We start from the raw sequence: 19,255 nt of genomic DNA on the forward strand, positions 1-19,255 counted from the left end.
AAGCCTAGCTGTAAAACACTGCAAGGGCTTTGCATGAGCATTATCTTGCAAGACATCAGAGTATCCAGTTAATTAAATCTAGGTTCTAGAATGCATATTATGATTTAATTGTATATGTACCCATTTGTTTCCAGAACGTCTACATGCTATTAACTGAATCTCTATACTTCGCTAAATAAACATATACTTGTTTTTACTATAAACATAGCAAAGTTCTGTGTGTTAAGCAGAGAAGTGATCCGAGGAAGAATTGGTAAGCTGGGATTTACTGAATATTAAGAAGCAGGAGATCTGCGAATACTGCAAATGCTTGGTGGACCAGAGACTGGACACTCCAGGGAGATACTTGGAAAAGTTGAGGGCTAGTTTGTCTGCTGTTAACTAGTAGAGACACAGCAGGGCCTGCAAGGCCTAGAGGGGAATGCCCGTGTTGCCCCTGGCTAGTGGGACTGCATCTACACTAGCAAGTTCTTTTGATAAAAAGAAAAGGGGGGCCTCTTCTAAAAGAACATGTGGAGCATCTACACACAAAGTGCACTCTTTTGATCTGAAATTGAAAGAACACAGCACTTTTTCCGGTGGCCCTCTTCCTCTCCCAGACGAGGATGAGAACCTCTTTCTGAAAGATAGATATTTTGATCCACTTTTTTGTGTGTGGATGTGCTCTTTTGAAAGAAGTCTGTTAGAGAAGATCTTCCAGGAGAACTTCTTTTGAAAGACTGCTGTAGTGTAGATGTAGCCTGGAAATGGGAAGCTGAACCCTGCAGACACAGACAGGGTTTCTTCATGCTGACAGCAGGTGATAGCAAGGTGCCTCACAACACTGGGTATCCCCAGGAAGCATCAGAAGTGCAAAAATAAACACACAAGTCGGTAACAGTCGCCCCAAAGAACAGAGTGGATAGTAACACAGGAAGACTGCTAAAGCAGTGTGCAGCAGTCTTGTGTGCACACAAACAACAGACTGGGTTAACTCATTTGCCTCAAACGTCATTCACTTTGAAAGAAGACTCCAGAGCCTCAGATAAATCTAGAATTAATGTGCTACAGTAAACTCTGTCTTAACTGGCATTCTATCATCCGGAATTCTCAAATAATCTGATTTTAACCATAAATAAATTTTAGTTATGTTTTCCATAAGTATAGTATAGTGAAAGTAAACACAAATAAATATAGCAAATACAGTAGACGTTTACAGTGTACAAAACTATTGTTGTTGATAAATAAAGTACTCTGCGTACATTTTTGTTTGTTTATTAATATCTAACCTTGTTTTTCTTTAGTGTTATGCATTGCGAGATATACCTCTCTATTACTCAGAATATGTGAATATCCGGCAACCTGCCAGTCCTGGGGCTGCCAAATATGAGAGTTTACATAATGCTGGATATGACAGTTATATGTAATAAATTATGCTGTGTGTATGCATTTTAAAACTGGATAAATTAGAATGTATTAAAATTGATTTTGTAATGCTGGGTTTTATAAATTTGAATTTGACTATCCTCATCTCCCCACAAGCTCAAGTTAGTCCTGCCACGCTAAATCACCAAATAACCTATCCCACAGTTCCCTCAGCTCGATAGCATTCTGGGTATTTTTGCTGGTGCAGTATGGGGAAAAAATGCCTCGCAAGTGGTTGTGGGTATGTGATTTTGTCTTCCAACACTACATTGCATTTCCCTCATTCCCCTCCTGTTGGAAGCAAACGGCCATTATTCCAGAAGGAAAGAAGGAAAAGTAGGGAATCACAATGTGTACATACTCTGGAATCACCCAGATGACTATGCCATGTCAACTGGTCCCACAATATTGCATGAAAGAAATGAAGATTGTGAAGACAGCATCAACAAAGATTGCCAAATTAACTGACATATCTCGTTTTTACAACTGAATTATGAAAAGATTTAAAAAAAAACAGCAGGTGTCTGAGTCTTCTCAACTGGCCCCCCCCAGCCAATGTCCCTGCACTCCTGACTCCAGATATTCCATCCCTGAAAATATTACAGGAACAATGCAAAACCTGAAGAGAGAGAAGGACAGGAAAGGTTAGGAAAGAAGACATTTTTGAGGCAGGATTTTTGGCTTTCCACTTCACTACACAGAGGTGCCCAACATGGGGGATGGAGCTCCCTCAACACATTAGGGGTCTTAGGCTGACAGGACAGTTGACATGGTCCTTTCAGTGTTGCTCAGGAGAGGAGGCCAGCCCTGATGGACTGTGGGGGGGCTGGCCCCCATATCACTTTACAGGGGTGTGGTGTCTTAGGTTGAAGGGACAGTTGGAATGGTCCCTTCAGTGTTGCTCAGGCAGGGGTGGCAAGTCCCCAAAATCTTTGCTGTCAGGGGCAGACTTCCCCCAATGACAACAAGCCCCTGAAATCTTTGCCATGGGGGTAGACTTTCCCACAGTGACAGAAAGGCCCTGAAATCTTTGCCACGAGGGGTAGACTTCCCCCCCCGCAGCAACAGCAAACCCCTGAAATATTTGCTGCAGGGGGAAACCTCCCCCCCAGCGACAGCAAGCCCCAGAAAATCTTTCCCACCCTTGGAGCCCTCACCATGAACAAGTGAGTACATGGTGCTGCCTGGCAGCATGGTCTGCACTGAACAGCAGGCACGTCCATTTATTGGGTCGGGGGCTAGCCACGTGATGTGGTTGGGTGCAGCAAAGATCCCAACTGCATGGTACCTGGGTTGGGGGAGGGCTGCCCCCGTACAAATATAAACCTCAGAAAAGAATTTCTTGACCTCTCATAGAAGCACGACCCCCACAACCAAACTGCCCCATAGCGCAGTGGCTTAGGGGATGGCACCAGCGCTGAAAAAAAAAATCCAAGGGCTCAGTTTACAGAACCATGAACTCCATGTTGGGGCTATCTTTAAAAGGCAGATGCGCTCACTTCACTGATAGCAAAGAAAGAAAGAAGTTTCTCAGTCCCTCTTCAAGCATGATCCCACAGGCTAGCTGCCACAGGCTTCCTGGTGCCGAATTGAACTTCATGGGCTTCCATTTACCTAATTCCTGTGCACCTGGACAGCAGCAGAGATGGAAGTGGCCAGAGTGGACAACTGTGGAGCACTGACGGATATATAGGGGATACCTCTGGAGGCTAATAAATTCTATTAAGAAACATGGCATTTTCACACTAGCCTTAATTCAAACTTTTAAATCCAAACTTGATGCTACACTGAGTCACTTCTCATGGTGTTCAAATACCAACATGAGCACTGCCTAAAATTGACCTAATGGTATTTACAGTGAAGATGGTGACACTGTAAAAATCGAGCTAATTACCTTAAATTTGACTTCATCATGTAGTGTAGACATAGCCTTGGTCTGGTTTAAACACTAGTATAGACAACTCCTTAATATTTCTGGAATGTACTAAACAGTTTACAGAATGCAGATGTAGTAGCACCACTTACCCTAAGCAAATCTATGGCACTAGAGGACTACAACAGGAAACTGAAGTAGCCAGCCAGCTTTTGATTCCCCCAGCCCAGAAAAAAATGTTAGTGATCCGTAGGGGAAGGTCTTAGCCAATAAACTGAGAACTGGTGAAACCTTTTTTTTTTTTTTTTTGGTTGCTTGGGTGTGGGGAGATGTGCTCATTCCAATGATAATCTTACTGGTATATGCACGTGCATACAGCACATTGTCAAGCACTGCATCATGGTCTACATTGAAGCGATCAGCAATGTCACGAAGACGATCTGGACGGCTGAAATGTGTAAGAGTTAAGGGTAGTTCTTTATATACATCACATGAGTTATGAAAATCCATAAAACTCAAGTCCAAATTCAGGGTTCTCAGGCAAGGCCTTGTCCTCTGCTGATACCGCTAACAAGAGGAACAATTAGTGCTTATGGTGATATGTTTGTTTTTGTGATACAGAGTTACTAGAACACAGAAAGCAAACTCATTTTATGCAGTCCATGAAAAAGCTGTAAGATAATAACAAACCATGGAATTATTTTGAAGCAGTTCTGGACACGAAAAGCATCTGTTGTCAAGATATTAAAAAGATGAGTAGATTAAAACCACACAAATAGAAATACAAAATAACATCTGTATCTTGACCCCACTTCCCAATCCCCATTTGAGCTGAATTATAACAAATTACCTACATATAAAAAAACATGTCCAAACTCCACTATGTAAATCACCTTAGTGTCTTGTTTTAATAATCTATAAATAAGAATAAATAAACCATTGTAGGTAGCTCTGACTTTGCTTTTCTTCATGATGCAATGGGACAGATTCGATAAACAGTTCCTTACTTTTGTCCATGTATGGAGACATTTAGAACATCTCATCTGCCTTCTGTAACAAAATCCACTCCATCATAAGACTGCGAGGGTGCTATACTCGTTACAAGATGGCCCCAAATCCCTTTCTATCAAACATGCAACTTGCTTAAGTAAAAAAGATACAAAGTGTTTTCAGTATCAATGAAGATAACTTTTCCTCCTGTGTAACGATCTGCTCCTGGAAGCTGAGCTGTCACTGGAATAAATCATAAAGAGAGGATCAAAATGAGCAGAGGGGAAAGTCTCTTCTGACTCTCCAACTCTACTTTTACTTTAATAAATGACAGATCCACCAGTTTATACATAAATATAAAAATGATCCAGTACAATAACCAGAGATGCCGTTACAGAAAGACTGACTTGCCTCCCCACCTAGCTCAAGAAGAAACCAAAATAACTTTTGTCTGTGAGATGTCAAGTCAGACTTAATTAAATCAACACCAAGACTTACTTTGCACCTAAACTTGCATAATTTTTATTAAAAATAAATATTTAACTATAGAAACTAGCTACAATTAAAGAAAAACATCTTGGCCTTCTGCCTAAGACCACTGGTCATGATTTAATAGGGTTTTTCAACCTCCTAACGTAACCAATATGCTTTTAGCACACTTTATTTGGATATATATCTTTCTTGGTAGATAAACAAAGGCCAACTGTTGCTTATCAGCAAAGAACAAGTTCAGATAATCAGATGTGTCCTCATCCTGTGTGCAGAGAATTACTCTGCTGCCAAATATGGCCCTCAGGCTGTAATTTGCACATCCTTGGACTACGCGAAAACACCCCCAGTCTTCAAGAAACTGCCTAAATATGTCATAAAAAGAGGTCAGACTGAGAGATTGTTGCTTCTTCCCAGTTTAATAACTAAATTCCAATAATAACAACTACATTATTTACTATATATTTTATTATTGTAGCATCAAAAGTTCTATTATGTTTTGCACTGTACAAATATACCACAAAGAGATGGTCTTTTACTAAGATTTTACAATGTAAATTTAAGATAGGAGCCAATATGGATATGAGACTGGGGAGAGCACAAGGTAACAGCAACAATTAAAACAATACAACAAGCAGCAGTCACAGTAATTTCAGCACATCAACTATCTAACCATGAAGTAACCCCTGGAACAAGTGCCAAAAATGGCATGCAAGACAATTTTCATCAGCACAAAAGGCAGTAGTTCAGCTCTGTCCCTCCTCCCCAATGAAGCCAGGAGCTTGCTCAAAGCCATGCTACCTGTGGATTAACAAAAGACCAGCCAATGCTACCAACCATCACCTAAACGGTAAAGCTCTGCACCTCAATTTATTTATTAATGAAGCCATTATAAGTAAAGCTGTTAGCAAGTATAAAAAGTATCACCCACACTTGAACCATACAGAGGTCAAAAGGTCAAATTTCAGGAGACCCCTGAAGCAGGTATTGTGGCAAATTTGGGTTTCAAGGAGAGATTAAAAGGAGGATAATATAGTAGTCTCACCAATGGTTACTGAAAGCTCCATCCAAGCATAAGGGTAGGCATGAGAGAATACTTGGTGCCATGGGTGGTGGGTATAAGAGGCAAAGGGAGGCAATGCCTCCTGGAGTCTTAGGGTATGTTTACACTACGATATTAGGTCTGATGCCAAGATAGAGATGTGTGTTTCATCTATCGCCCATCACAGTTAGGAAATCCCATTGTGGCAAAACCATCCACTATGTCCTGCACATTTCCCAGAATCACTGTCCTTTGTAGCAGAAGGGTATTTATTGCCTTGGCTACTTGGATGACAGCAGCCTCCACAGTAGATTTGTACACTCCGAATTGATTGCTCACTGACTGGTAGCTGGCTGGCACAAGCTTCCACAGAGCTATGCCTCTCACTTCTGAACTGTCAGAGCAGGTCTCATTCTGGTGCTGATGCACTTCAAGGCAGGGAAAAGCCATCTGCAACCTTCCATGAAAGTGTTCTTACACATGTGGAAGTTTTGTAGCCACTGCTGATCATCTCATACCTGCAGAACAATGAGGTCCCTCCAGACTGAGCTTGTTTCACAGCACCAGAACCAGAGCTCCTCTGTGTACAAAAAAACTGAGTGCAGCCAGTATCTCCTTGTTCTTCCTCTCCAGTGTTTCACATTCATGTTTGTCCATATCCTTCTCAGAATCTTCATTGCTCTGAGGGCTGCTTAGGCTCTGCACATACCACAGCACAACGCATGAGATACTCACAATACTTGGCGCAACAGTTTGAAGCTGGAAAGGGTCAATGCTAGCCCTGCAATGGCATCTGTACAGGTATCCAGTGAAAAAAGGGCATGAAAACACTTGTTGATGTTGTTTTTCAAACAGAGGGGAGGAGATAAGGGCACTATGGGAGGCTGACAAGACATACCCAGAACCACCTGCAGCACTGTTTCATCCCATCAGACACTGAAAGCTTAACCCACAATGCAGGGGGCAGCAGGAACTAAAGGATAGGTGTCTGTAATGCATTGGTGACACAGTCAAAGCTGCCCACTCTAACAAATGCACTCCATTGACTTAATGTGCCATTGTGGACACACACCCTTGACTTTACAAAATCAAATGGTAAAAAACTGACCATAATAAATTGGACCTAATCTCCTAGTGTAAACATACATGAGAAAGAAATACCTAGTTTTAGGGTATCTAAGAAGGGGGCTCATCTTTAGGTATGTGTAACTAAGCTATTTGCAGACTGATCTTGGCTTCCAAATGCTGTTTACTAGCTTGGCAGTGTTTCTTTAAGAGAGCATCTGATATTACCATAGAACTCTTTGATGAATAAGATTACAGAGGGATATAACTGCAATATTAATACTGTGTACCTACCACATAGGGTGTGTGCAAGCTGGGTTTTGCCGGTCCGGAATTCTATTAGAGAAAAAGCAAGGGGATGTTTTAGCAGTTTGTCAAATATATGAGTGGTTTCAATAAGAGTTCATTCTCATTTATAAAACATCAATCACCTGTATTGCTTTTTTACCTTTCAGCCTCCAAACATAAATAATTTGTTGTACAGTGCAAATTGTATTTATGAACAGTAGGGCTCAGATGTGCTGCACCATCAGAAGTGTCATGTTTGACAGTGTTAGACTGCATTACTTTCACTTGGCCATGGTGACTGTACCCAGCTGAAAGTTAAATATACTGTCACCATTTTTTGACATAAGGAAGTAGTCAAAGTCCAGGATTGTTTGGGTAGTTTCTATAGGAAGGCAAGCTAGATGCCGGGAATCATGTTTCCTCAATAAAATACTGTTTATTTTCAAAGGTTGTATAAAGTCCTGTTTCCTTGAACGCCACAGGAATCAAACAAGAAGAGACAGTGTCTTCGCTCACACTTCCCTCTTCCAGTCAGTATGTTATATATATATATATATATATAAATAACTTTTTCAGTTTTTCTCAGGGACAAGTTCCCTCTATTTGTTCTGACTATCCAACTATGAATATTTTTACAATGCATTCAGAGGCTAGCTCTCTAAGCACATACGTACTCAAGGCCCTACACCAGCTTGTTATTTTTATTCAAGCTAGCTAGCTAAATCGAATTAGCACATATATGTCTACATTTGCTGTACTTGCATTTCTGATTGCAGGGCTGACATACACTGTCCCCTTGGATTTTTTGTCTCCTACTCTGCATCTATTTCTGCGTGGGTGCGTCTAAACTAGCAAGTACATTTGAAATCCGGATCGAAAGAGCGAGTTCTTTTGAAGGAACCCGTGGAGCGTCTACACACATGGCGCTCTTTCGAAATTAACTTCGAAAGAACTCCCACGTTCTTTCGAAGTTGGTCCTCCCATCCCAGGATGGGAAGAGCGCCCTCCTTCGAAAGATTATTTTGAAAAAGCACATGTGTAGACTCTCCGCGGCCCACTCTTTTGAAAGAGCGGGTCCTCCATGGCTGCAATCAGCTGGCAGGCGGCAGTGCCACTCCCAGCACAAGCGGAGCTCTATTGCTCCAATCTCCAGCCGTGTTTCAGGACGCAGGATCCCAGAAGCCCTCAGGCAGGAAGCTGAGAGCATGCAGGCAGCAGGAAGCTCACACTGCTGCACAGCCTGCTCCCTGGCACAACACACCAGCCAGCCCTAAGCCCTTTTCGGCACCATGGCTAGCGCCCCCAACCCCTGCCCACCCCTGGGCCCCCCAAGGAAACTGGGGACCCTTCCCAGGAGGGGAGCCAGCCCCCCAAGCAACGGGCCCCCTCCTGGACCAACGCTGAGTTGCGGGACCTCCTTGCCCTCCGGGCAGATGAAAACATCCTGCACTAGACGGGATCCAGCACAGGAACACGGTGGTGTTCCAGCACCTCACCATGGGCCTCACCGGCCAGAGTCACCCCGCCTGGACCCCGGACCAGGTGAGGTCTAAGGTGAAGGAGCTGCGCTAGGGATATTGTAGGGCCCAGGACACAGCTGGGCAGTCAGGGGCAGCACCACCAGCTGCCCCTATTATAAAGACCTAGACCACCTCCTTCGGCCCAAGGAGGCAGGACCCCCGGCTGTGCTGCTGGACACAATGTTCCTGGTGTCAGAGCAGGAGCCCGAGATAGGGACAGAGGAGGACCGTCCCAGACCCGCGCCCAGCACCAGGTGCCCACAGAGGCTGGAGACCACCAGCGATGACGAGGGCTCAAGTGAGGGGGCCTTCATCATCGACATACCATCCAGGCCGTCCAGCTGGGCCCCATCTGTCCATACCTTGCCCAGCTTCCTGCAGGGACCCACAGGTAGGTGGCCCACACACCAGCCACCCTGGGACTTAGGAGGGGGCCTCTGGTATCGTCCAGGGTTGCCAGAGCCTCCCCATGTGCCCGCCACCCCGGGGCCTGTGGACTCCAGACAGCCGCATTCTCTGGGCCCAGACGGGGGGCCAACACATGGCACTCAGCACCACATGGGTGGGACAGCACCACAGACCGGTGGCTGTGGAGGGACTGAGGGGGGAGCATAGGGCAGCCTGTTCCTTTGGCACCCATGCAGGGAACTCTGGGAAATGGGCATCACAGAGTACCCGGTTGGGGGGGCACAAGATTCTGTACTTGGGACTCATGGCCCCCCTGCTCTCCCCTTTTGTCTCCACAGCTCCCATAGCCAGTGGCCAGACCAGCCCACCACTGAGGGTGAGGGGGGCTACCCAGACCTTGAGCAGGTCTGCCACTGGGCCATCTGCTGGCGCCACCTGAGTGGGGAGGAAAATACAGGGGAAGCTGCCCACAACGCAGCACTGCGGGACCTTTCCAGCATGCTGCAGGAGTGGCTGGAGATGCAACCACGGGCCTGGGACCGGGTGGCGGCCAACCTCGCCACCCTGACCCAGGCCGTGGATGGCCGCCTGGCCCCAACCGCTGCCCCATCGCCACCTACTCCTCCAGCCAACTCTCCTGCCCCCACCCCACCGTCCTCCATCTGCCCATCACCCACCCACACCCCCCACCTCCTACCTCCCCTGTCCCCCGCTCGGCCTCCCGCCTTCCAACCTCCCCCCACTCCCCGGTCCTCCCTCCAACCCCACCACCCACAGTGAATCCCCCCCACAAATGCCCAACCTCACTGCCCTGATCCCAACCCACCTGCCCCCAGCCAACCTCGTCCAGCTGGCCCACATGCTGCTGGCGAGGGTCAGCAAGGGGGAGGCAGCAGCTCCCACTCCTCGTGCCAACCCTGCACAGCCTGCAGAGGCCTCACCCCAGGTGCACACCTACCTGCCCGTGGCACCGGCCACAGCCCAGCCCTGACAGGGCCCCAGACACAGGGGGGACAGGCAGGGCATGGGAAATGTCTGTCGAGCTCCCAGGAGCACTAAGCTGCCCCACTCTGGGAGCCCACCTGGGGCCTCTCCACCTCAGAAAATAGCTACCCCTGCCCCCATCATCCCTTCCGCCCCCCTGTAAATAGTTGTCAAGAAGACTCGCTTTGTTATTTACATAAAACGTTTATTTTTGTGTTCTACCCTGTGTCTCCTGTGCATGTGTGGTGAGGGGAGCGTGCAGTGTGGTAGTGTGTGCGCGTGCGTGCAGGATGGTGGTGTGTGTGTGCAGGGTGTGGGGGCTCACCATGCGCCCCGCTCAAAGACCTGGCACATGGCTTCCTGGATCCGCACCCCGTCCTGCTTGACCAGGCCGCACAGGGCAGCAGGGGGCTGCTCGTACCCGTGCCCCAGCTGGGCAGCTCCCCCCTGCATGTACGGTTTGTTCTTGGCCTCCATGAGGTTATGCTGGGTGCAGCAGGTCCGGACCACTGCCGGGACATTGGCCAGGCTCATCTCCAGGCTCGTGTGGAAGCACCTGAAGTGCCCCATGAGGCAGCCAAACGCCCGCTCCATGGTATTGCGGGCCTGGTTCAGCTGCTCATTAAAACAGTCCTGGCTTGGCTGGGTGTGCCCCGTGTATGGCCTCATGAGCTAGGACTTCAGGGGGTAGGCTGCATCTGCCATGATACACGGCGGCATTGTTGTGTCCCCGACAGGCAGCTCCCACTGGGGGAGCAAGGTCCCCTCAGCCATGCTGCATTCCAGTCCCAAGTTCCTGAAAACCCTGGCATCATGGGCACAGCTGGACCAGCCCATGCAGATGTCCTAGAATCGGCCGTTGGCATCGACGAGCGCCTGCAGGACCACAGAGTGGCAGCCCTTCCAATGCACACAGGCCCCGTGACTGTGCTCCGGGGCCCTGATGGCGATGTGGGTGCCGTCCAGGGCCCTGAAGCAGTTGGGGAAGCCCAGCTCCTGGAAGCCCCGCATGGCGTCATCCAGGTCCCTGAAGTGGATCAACTACCGCAGCAGCACCTTGTTGATGGCACGGACGACCTGTAGGGAGGTGAGGGGGTGCGCTCATGAGTGTGGCCTGGGCTGCATCCTACACACCTACCGCCCACCACTCCCTGCCCCTGTCCCCGGCCAGGGATGCCCCACCACTCCCTGGCCCTGGCCCTGGAGGGGGATGCCTCACCACTCCACACTCCTGTCCCTGGTGGGGGATGCCCACCACTCCCCGATAGGGCCCCTTGCTGGGGTGCCCCCATCCCCTGCTCCCCACATGCAGTGTGGGTGTGACCTGGCCATAGCTTACCTTGATAAAGACGGCCCTGACAGTGGCCTTGCCCATCCCGACCTGGTGGCTGACAGATTGGTAACTGTCTGGGGTGGCCAGCTTCCATAGAGCGATGGCCACCCTCTTCTGTAGGCGGAGCGGTGGCCTCATGCAGATGTTCCAGTGCTGGAGGACTGAGGCGAGCCGGGGCACAGCCCCAGGAATGTCCCCTTGGTCATCCCGAAGTTCTGTAGCCACCAGTCGTCGCCCCAGTCCTCCAGCACCAGCCCGTCCCACCAGTCGCTGCTTGTGGGGAAGCTCCACAGGCAGCGGGTGACCTGGGGGACTGGCTGGGGACATCGCGCCCTGAGGATGACCTCCGGGAGGGTGGCTAGCAGAGTGGCCACCCAGAGCTGCTGGAGCACAGTGCGCAGGCCCGTGGCCAGTGCGCTGGCCATAGCCTCAATGCTGGGGTGCTGCTGCTCAGGGTCCATGAGGGCCCGGGATGCCTGCTCCGTGCACTCTCTCTCTCTCAGTCTGTCTCTCCTCTCTGCCTGGAGACTGGCTTGTGGGGAGGCCCGTTAAGGGGACGGTGGGGGCAGCCCCAGAAGGGCTCGTCTGCCATGTGACCCTGCCCATGGTGCTTCCTGCCCCTGCTCTTCCGAAAGAGCGCCCTGGTGTGTGTGAAAGCTCTCTTTCAAAATCATGCTGGGGGGCCTTTCAAAATAACAGATCGAAACTTCAGTCCCTGCTGGTGTGAGTGGAGGCTCCGTTTCGAAAGACGTTCTTTCGAAACAGAGCTGTAGTGTAGATGCACCCTGTTTTCTCTCTCCCTCACACTACTACTACTGCTACTTAACCCTTGTACTCCATGTGGTGCATATGTCATCTACAAGTCTCCTCCACTTCACTCAGCCTTGGGACAAAACCCTCTTATACACACACCTCAACTAAACCAAGCTAATGAAGCCCTTCCACTCACACAAGTTAAATTCTTGAGTGGCCTCACATATCCCCTTGTATTTCATCAGAAGCAGCCCCTATTGTTTCAGCTACCTGCTTCCATAAAGAAGCTTAATATCTTCCTACAACTATCTTAAATGAAGGGCAACAGTTCATAGTAATATAAGCCCAGTAATAGCCCAGCCCGGGCCATAGTAATATCAATTCTAAGATATTGCTGGAAAAGTGTTCGCTATTGTTGAGGGTATAGGGTTAATTCCACTGATCAGAATTTTAACTTTATTTTCAGTCAAAGAGGATGCAATATCATAAGGCAGGTGAGCAATCCCAGAACCCATTCTAGTCCCTGCTTTGTTCTCCAAAGCTATTTGTACACAAGATAATTGCACCATTGTAATTTACAACAGGTGATCACCATGGTGCAGTCTCTTTATTAAACATCATGTTCTGTTATACATGATACACCTTGTCCACAAAGAACACTCACTGCAAATATTGCAGCACATAAGGACTGTTGCATTTATCCCATGGTCCATGGCACAGCTCACTGGAAAAAGTGAGTAATAGCCATAGACTTAAAACAAAAAAAGTTACATATTTTGAAAATTTCTATTTTGTATTATCTTGTTGTGCTGTTCACTGTTATTCTGAAGGCAGAGGTCTCTGGAGAGGTGACTGGGAACAGCTGAAACCACCCAAATACCACCTCATTTGCTTTTGGCCAGTCCTTAATTGGAGACATGGGGGAGAGGCACTGCGTTTTCATGCAGAACTACAACTACAATCTGGACCTTATGGAGCCATCCTGACATGTGCCAAAGCCACTGTCATGAGCTGCTAAACTTATTACTAAACAGTGTACTGGAGCATTATTCAACTGTACCGAGAGAGCTACAACAGTGCTTGCTGTTCCACTGGCACTGCGCCAATAATTATTGATAAAGTGGGTGATTAAATAGGCTCACTCAGAGTTAGTATAATACAGTAACTGTTTCATATCCAGCAACCCCAGGATCAGGAAGGGTTAAAATTCCGGTTAATAGAGAGCACCTGCGGGAAGGCACAGGCGGGGGTCAGTGCCCCCCTCCAGTAAGAAAGTTCAGCTTTTCCCACACACTCCAGCGCCAGCTCCCACTCAGCTGCTACCCCATTACCTTGTTGATGGGGATAGCATGGAGCCACTTCTGGGGCTTGCACATGGGGGAGCTGCTTGCAGGGCTCACACATGGCTGTGCCACACAGGGAGCCACTTGTGGGGCTCACACAAGGCTGCACCATCTGGAGAGCTGCTCTGAGTGGTGGACACTGCATGGGAGAGTGCAGGAGCCTGCTGGCTGCACACACGGGTAGCACAGAAGGACGCAGGGCGGTCACTGAGCAGGCTGGCCCACGAGAAGCAGGGTGTTGCTTACGTGCTCAGTTCTGCTCTCCAGCAGAATAAGAATAGGAAGCTGCATCCTGGCTTGGCGTTTGCCAGAGTTAGTCCAGTTATCTGAGAGTTCCAGCTGATCAAATACCAGATAAAACAGAGTTTACTGTAATACTAATAACTCAACTGGTGGTACGATTGCCACAAGCACAAGGGTGCCAGCAAACTTAGCACACACCAATACAACTTACTGGCAACAAGAATGATGAATCTAAAACTGTTTCTTCAAGAAACATAGATAAACAGTACAATAATCATTACAATCAACCTTCAAAGAATTCCATTTGCTGTAGCAGTGTATTACACTCACATGGAAATACCAGCATAAGTTTTAAATGGATACAATCAATTTTACAATCATACTTTTATCTCAGATATTTAACTTACTATTTTTACAATACCGAAGCATGCAAGAGTGAAAAGGATTTAAAATATCTTTTTTCAGTTTGCTTACTTTGCACATTTGACAGCACTTTGCCTATAGCCATTTCTCTACTTCCCTTATACATTCAAATATTTATTTCCCACTATCAGTTATGTGGGTCTTTCACATAAGTGCTGAGAATAGGAAATCAAATATTAAAAATTTTATTTTAAATCCATAAAAACTGGTCAAGAGACCCAAGGTTGGATGCAGGTCCTGACATAAATTATACCTTATTTTTCTAAACTTCAAGTTGGCAGTATTTCTTTGAAGACCAACAGATAAAGAAAAATCTTTCATCAAACTGTTCACACCTCAAGGACACTTTTTAAAAGTGGATGTGTGTTGTATTTGATAAAACAAAAACAATGGTATTTGGATATAAGGAAATAGCAAGATTAGTGTAGATGGGCTCAAACTAGAGAACACAAAGTTCTTGTATCTGGGGAGTAACATGACATATGATCTAGACTGTAAGAAGGAAATAGTAACTAGAATAGCAAAAGCAAGAGCCACTTTGAAGGCAATGGATAAGATCTGGAAAAGTAAAGCAATTAGCTTAGGAATGAAGCTGAGTGTTTTGAAAATGTGTGTATTCAGCAGCATGTTGTATGGATGTGAGACATGGGTGATAATTCGAAGAGAAGGATATTAGTGTTTGAGAGGAGTTGTTATAGAAAGTTGCTGAGATGAGGATGGATGCAGGTCACCAATAAGGAATTATACAGGAAGATACAACCAAAAGAGAACCTACTGTAGAAGGTTATATAATGGAAACTATAGCTATTTGGGCATATGCCCAGGATGAATGACGAGCGAAAAGTCAAGACCCTGATATTCAGCATAATGGATGGCTCAAATAGGAGAGGCAGACCCCACAGAGAATGGGTAGATGATACAGTAAATAGGTGCGGAGCTAGTTTATAGAACCTAAGCTATTCTGCACTGGATAGGGAAAGATGGAAGGAAATAGTGAGGGAGGCATTGGACACCAATGGGCTATAAGCCCATGGATGTTGATAATGATGATGAGTTTTGATCTTGCTAATTGATATCTGCTATAACAGTTTGCTTTCTAAATATGATATGAAGGATGTTCCATTATTTGTTCATATCTTCTTGTTTGTATTCTTTAAGCTGATGACAAAATGACTTAGATCTGTGCATCTGCATGCTTTATATTGTATTACACTGTGAGCTTTGCCTGCAGTAGAACAAATAAATGCAAAAGCTGAATGCAAATATTTACACATACCTCTGCATTATAATAGTGCTCTCCTATTGTGAGTTAAAGTTTAACTTTTGATTCTTTGTTGAGAACATACACAGAATATGTATCAGCAAGAACTCTCACATCAATATTCCATTATTGGGAAGAAATGTGGAAGCAAAATGAAAAAATGTTTTCTGAGCAATATTGTTCATAATGGTATAAAATACTGAACCAGCATTCCCCCAAATGTGAGTGTTAACCCAACTCAATTTTCCTCTACAGCAACTGAAGAAAAACAACGGAAAAACACTAACTGAGGGTAGGTCTGTGTTAGAAAAGTAATTTGACCTTAGATACACAACTTCAGCTATGAGAATTACATAGCTGGAGTTGACATACCTTAGACTGAATTTCCATCACAGCCCCCCTGTGGGAGGTCGACAGGAGAAATTCTCCCATTGACTTCCCTTATTCCTCATGACAGCCAGGAGTACCACAGTCAACAGAGGTGCCCTCAGGGTTTGATTAAGCAGGTTTCTACTGAGCATGCTAAATCAAACGCTGGAAGATCAACCCTGGCAGCATCAAGCCCAAAGATAACAAGGCATCCTGTGGTACCTTAAAGACTAACAAATTTATTTAGGCGTAAGCTTTTGTAGGCTAGAACCTTCCAGTCCATTAAAGTTTATGCTCAAATAAATTTGTTAGTCTTTAAGGTGCCAAAGTACTCCTCGTTGTTTTTGCTGAAACAGGCTCATATGGTTGCTCCTCTTAAACTAACAAAGATGGGATTATTTCTGTTTACACTGAACTTGAACAGGGACCATCCATAGTAGTTTAGTCTGAACTTCCATCTTTTTCAGATCCAGTGTGATCAGGATTTGATAGAAATAATGTAGCTTGCTTTAAAACCTAAACAACTGCTGCAGCTCTCTACTGGAAATCCATTCAATAAAATCTATTAAATACAGTTTACTCACCTCCAAAGGCCTCTGTGATTGCCATGCTTTCAATCCCACCACCCAATAGTTTACTGAAGGGAGAGAAAGAGTTAAGCATATTGAAATACCAAATCACAAGAGTAACGTCAAAATGGGAATCTGTGCTACTATAAGAAAAACTCTTCTCATCCAAAAGTCCTGCACTTAACTCTTGATATGATATGGTGCATGGGTGCCAGATGATCCCTTGTGTATGAGGAGCTAACTGTCTCAGCTTCCCCTTTCACCGGTGCTTCGAAGAAAAGCTACAACAGTGGCTGGTTCAGAGACAGAACAGAAAAAATCTTTCTGAGAAAATAAGGATCCACGAACTAGTGGTCATGGGAGTGACATGAAAATCTATTAATTTATTGACTTACCCAAATATTTTATTTTGTCTTTATTTGTAACATTTTAACTTGCTTTTATACACACCACCCACTACTCACCAAGGAAAAAAACCTGAGGATGTAGCTAAAAGGCACAAGTCTCTGTTAAGAATAGTATGCCAGTGCACCAGTTCAGAAAGCAGTCTATTAGAGGTTCTGACAAAAATAATTGTGGTGAAGTTAGAGTGCAGCCCCCTACTTTTGCTGGTAGCCACTTTGACGAACCCATCTCTCTGTCCCTGCCTCCTGAAGCCCTTCAGAAAAAGTCCACCCCAGGGAAGGTGGGTCAGAAATTCATCAGCTGCCTGCCAATTACTAAGTATCGGAGGGGTAGCTGTGTTAGTCTGGATCTGTAACAGCAACGAAGGGTCCTGTGGCACCTTATAGACTAACAGAGAAGTTTTGAGCGTGAACTTTCGTGAGCACAGACTCACTTCATTAGATGCTGGTCTTGGAAATCTGCAGGGCCAGGTATAAATAAGCCAGAGCAACGGTGGGGATAACAAGGTTAGCTCAGTCAGCAAGGGTGAGGCTTACTACCAGCAGTTGATCTGGAGGTGTGAACACCTAGCGGGGGGAAGCTGCTTCTGTATTTAGCCAGCCATTCGCAGTCTTTGTTTAAGCCAGAGCTGAGGGCATCAAATTTGCAGATGAATTGTAGCTCAGAAATTTCTCTTTGGAGTCTGGTCCTGAAATTTCTTTGCTGTAGGATCGCTACTTTTAAGTCTGCTACTGTGTGGCCTGGGAGATTGAAGTGCTCTCCTACGGGTTTTTGTATATTGCCATTTCTGATGTCTGATTTGTGTGCTTTTATTCTTTTACGTAGAGACTGTCCAGTTTGTCCGATGTATATAGCAGAGGGGCATTGCTGGCACATGATGGCATAAATTATATTGGTAGATGTGCAGCTGAATGACCAACAATACCACATCAATACCACCCTGTACCATAAACCTACTGATCGCTACACCTACCTTCATGCCTCCAGTTTCCATCCCAGACACACCACACGATCTGTTGTCTACAGCCAAGCACTAAGATATAACCGCATTTGCTCCAACCCCTCTGACAGAGACAAACACCTACAGGATCTCTACCAAGCATTCTTGAAACTGCAATACCCACCTGAGGAAGTGAAAAAAACAGATCAACAGAGCCAGACATGTGCCACGAAGCCTCTTACTACAGAATAAGCCCAAGAGAGAAACCAACAGAACACCACTAGCCATCACCTACAGTCCTCAGCTAAAACCGCTACAGCGCATCATCAGGGATTTACAACCCATCCTGGACAATGATCCCCCACTTTCACAGGCCTTGGGAGGCAGACCAGTCCTTGCCCACAGACAACCTGCCAACCTGAAGCAAATCCTAACCAGCAACTATACACCGAACCACAGACACTCTAACTCAGGGACCCATCCGTGCAACAAACCTCGTTGCCAGCTCTGCCCACATATCTACACCAGCAACGCCATTACAGGACCTAACCAGATCAGCCACACTATCGTGGGTTCATTCAGGTGCACAGCTACCAATATAATTTATGCCATTGTGTGCCAGCAATGCCCCTCTGCTATATACATCAGACAAACTGCACAGTCTCTACGTAAAAGAATAAACGCACACAAATCAGACAACAGAAATGGCAATATACAAAAACCCGTAGGAGAGCACTTCAATCTCCCAGGCCACACAGTAGCAGACTTAAAAGTAGCTATCCTACAGCAAAGAAATTTCAGGACCAGACTCCAAAGAGAAATTTCTGAGCTACAATTCATCTGCAAATTCGACGCCCTGAGCTCTGGCTTAAACAAAGACTGCGAATGGCTGGCTAAATACAGAAGCAGCTGCCCCTCCCTAGGTGTTCACACCTCCAGATCAACTGCTGGTAGTAAGCCTCGCCCTTGCTGACTGAGCTAACCTTGTTATCCCCACCCTTGCTCTGGCTTATTTATACCTGGCCCTGCAGATTTCCAAGACCAGCATCTGATGAAGTGAGTCTGTGCTCACGAAAGCTCATGCTCAAAACTTCTCTGTTAGTCTATAAGGTGCCACAGGACCCTTCGTTGCTGCCAATTACTAAGTTGCTCACACCCTGGCTGGCCAGAAGTGAGAGAGCTTCTCAGGGGCTTATCCTAGCCATCAAATGCCACATCCTCCTCCACTGATAAGAGCCACCTCTGATAACAAAGACATGGGGCTCCATGTATCTTCCAGAGATGCACCAGGGAAAACACAAAAGCTTTGCTGATCAAAGACTTTGCTGTTCACGGGTGCTTAATCCCCCTCCCCTGCCCCCCACCCCAATAACAAAATCTTTGTTGCAGCATAGTGACAGAGAGGTAGCTGTCTGTATTCTATCTAAAGAAAAAAGCAGTCATGTAGCATTTTAAAGACTAACAAAATAATTTATTAGGTGATTAGCTTTTGTGGGACAGACCCACTTCTTCAGATCATAGCCTTACCAGAACAGACTCAATATATAAAGTAC

At 46.2% G+C, this 19,255-nt stretch overlaps 1 protein-coding gene across 1 annotated transcript in view; it reads right to left on the reverse strand.

Annotated features, from left to right (window-relative positions):
* DMC1 (DNA meiotic recombinase 1) overlaps window positions 1-19,255 on the reverse strand; it is a 77,519-nt gene that overhangs the window by 38,612 nt on the left and 19,652 nt on the right. The window contains exons 6-9 of the mRNA XM_075009089.1: window positions 16,373-16,425; window positions 7,158-7,199; window positions 4,438-4,510; window positions 3,634-3,725 (exon numbers count right to left, since the gene is read on the reverse strand). Coding sequence (XP_074865190.1) covers window positions 3,634-3,725; window positions 4,438-4,510; window positions 7,158-7,199; window positions 16,373-16,425 — 260 coding nt within the window. The remainder of the gene's footprint in view (window positions 1-3,633; window positions 3,726-4,437; window positions 4,511-7,157; window positions 7,200-16,372; window positions 16,426-19,255) is intronic.

Source organism: Carettochelys insculpta, chromosome 1 (genome assembly GCF_033958435.1).
Source record: "Carettochelys insculpta isolate YL-2023 chromosome 1, ASM3395843v1, whole genome shotgun sequence".
NCBI lineage: Eukaryota > Metazoa > Chordata > Testudines > Carettochelyidae > Carettochelys > Carettochelys insculpta.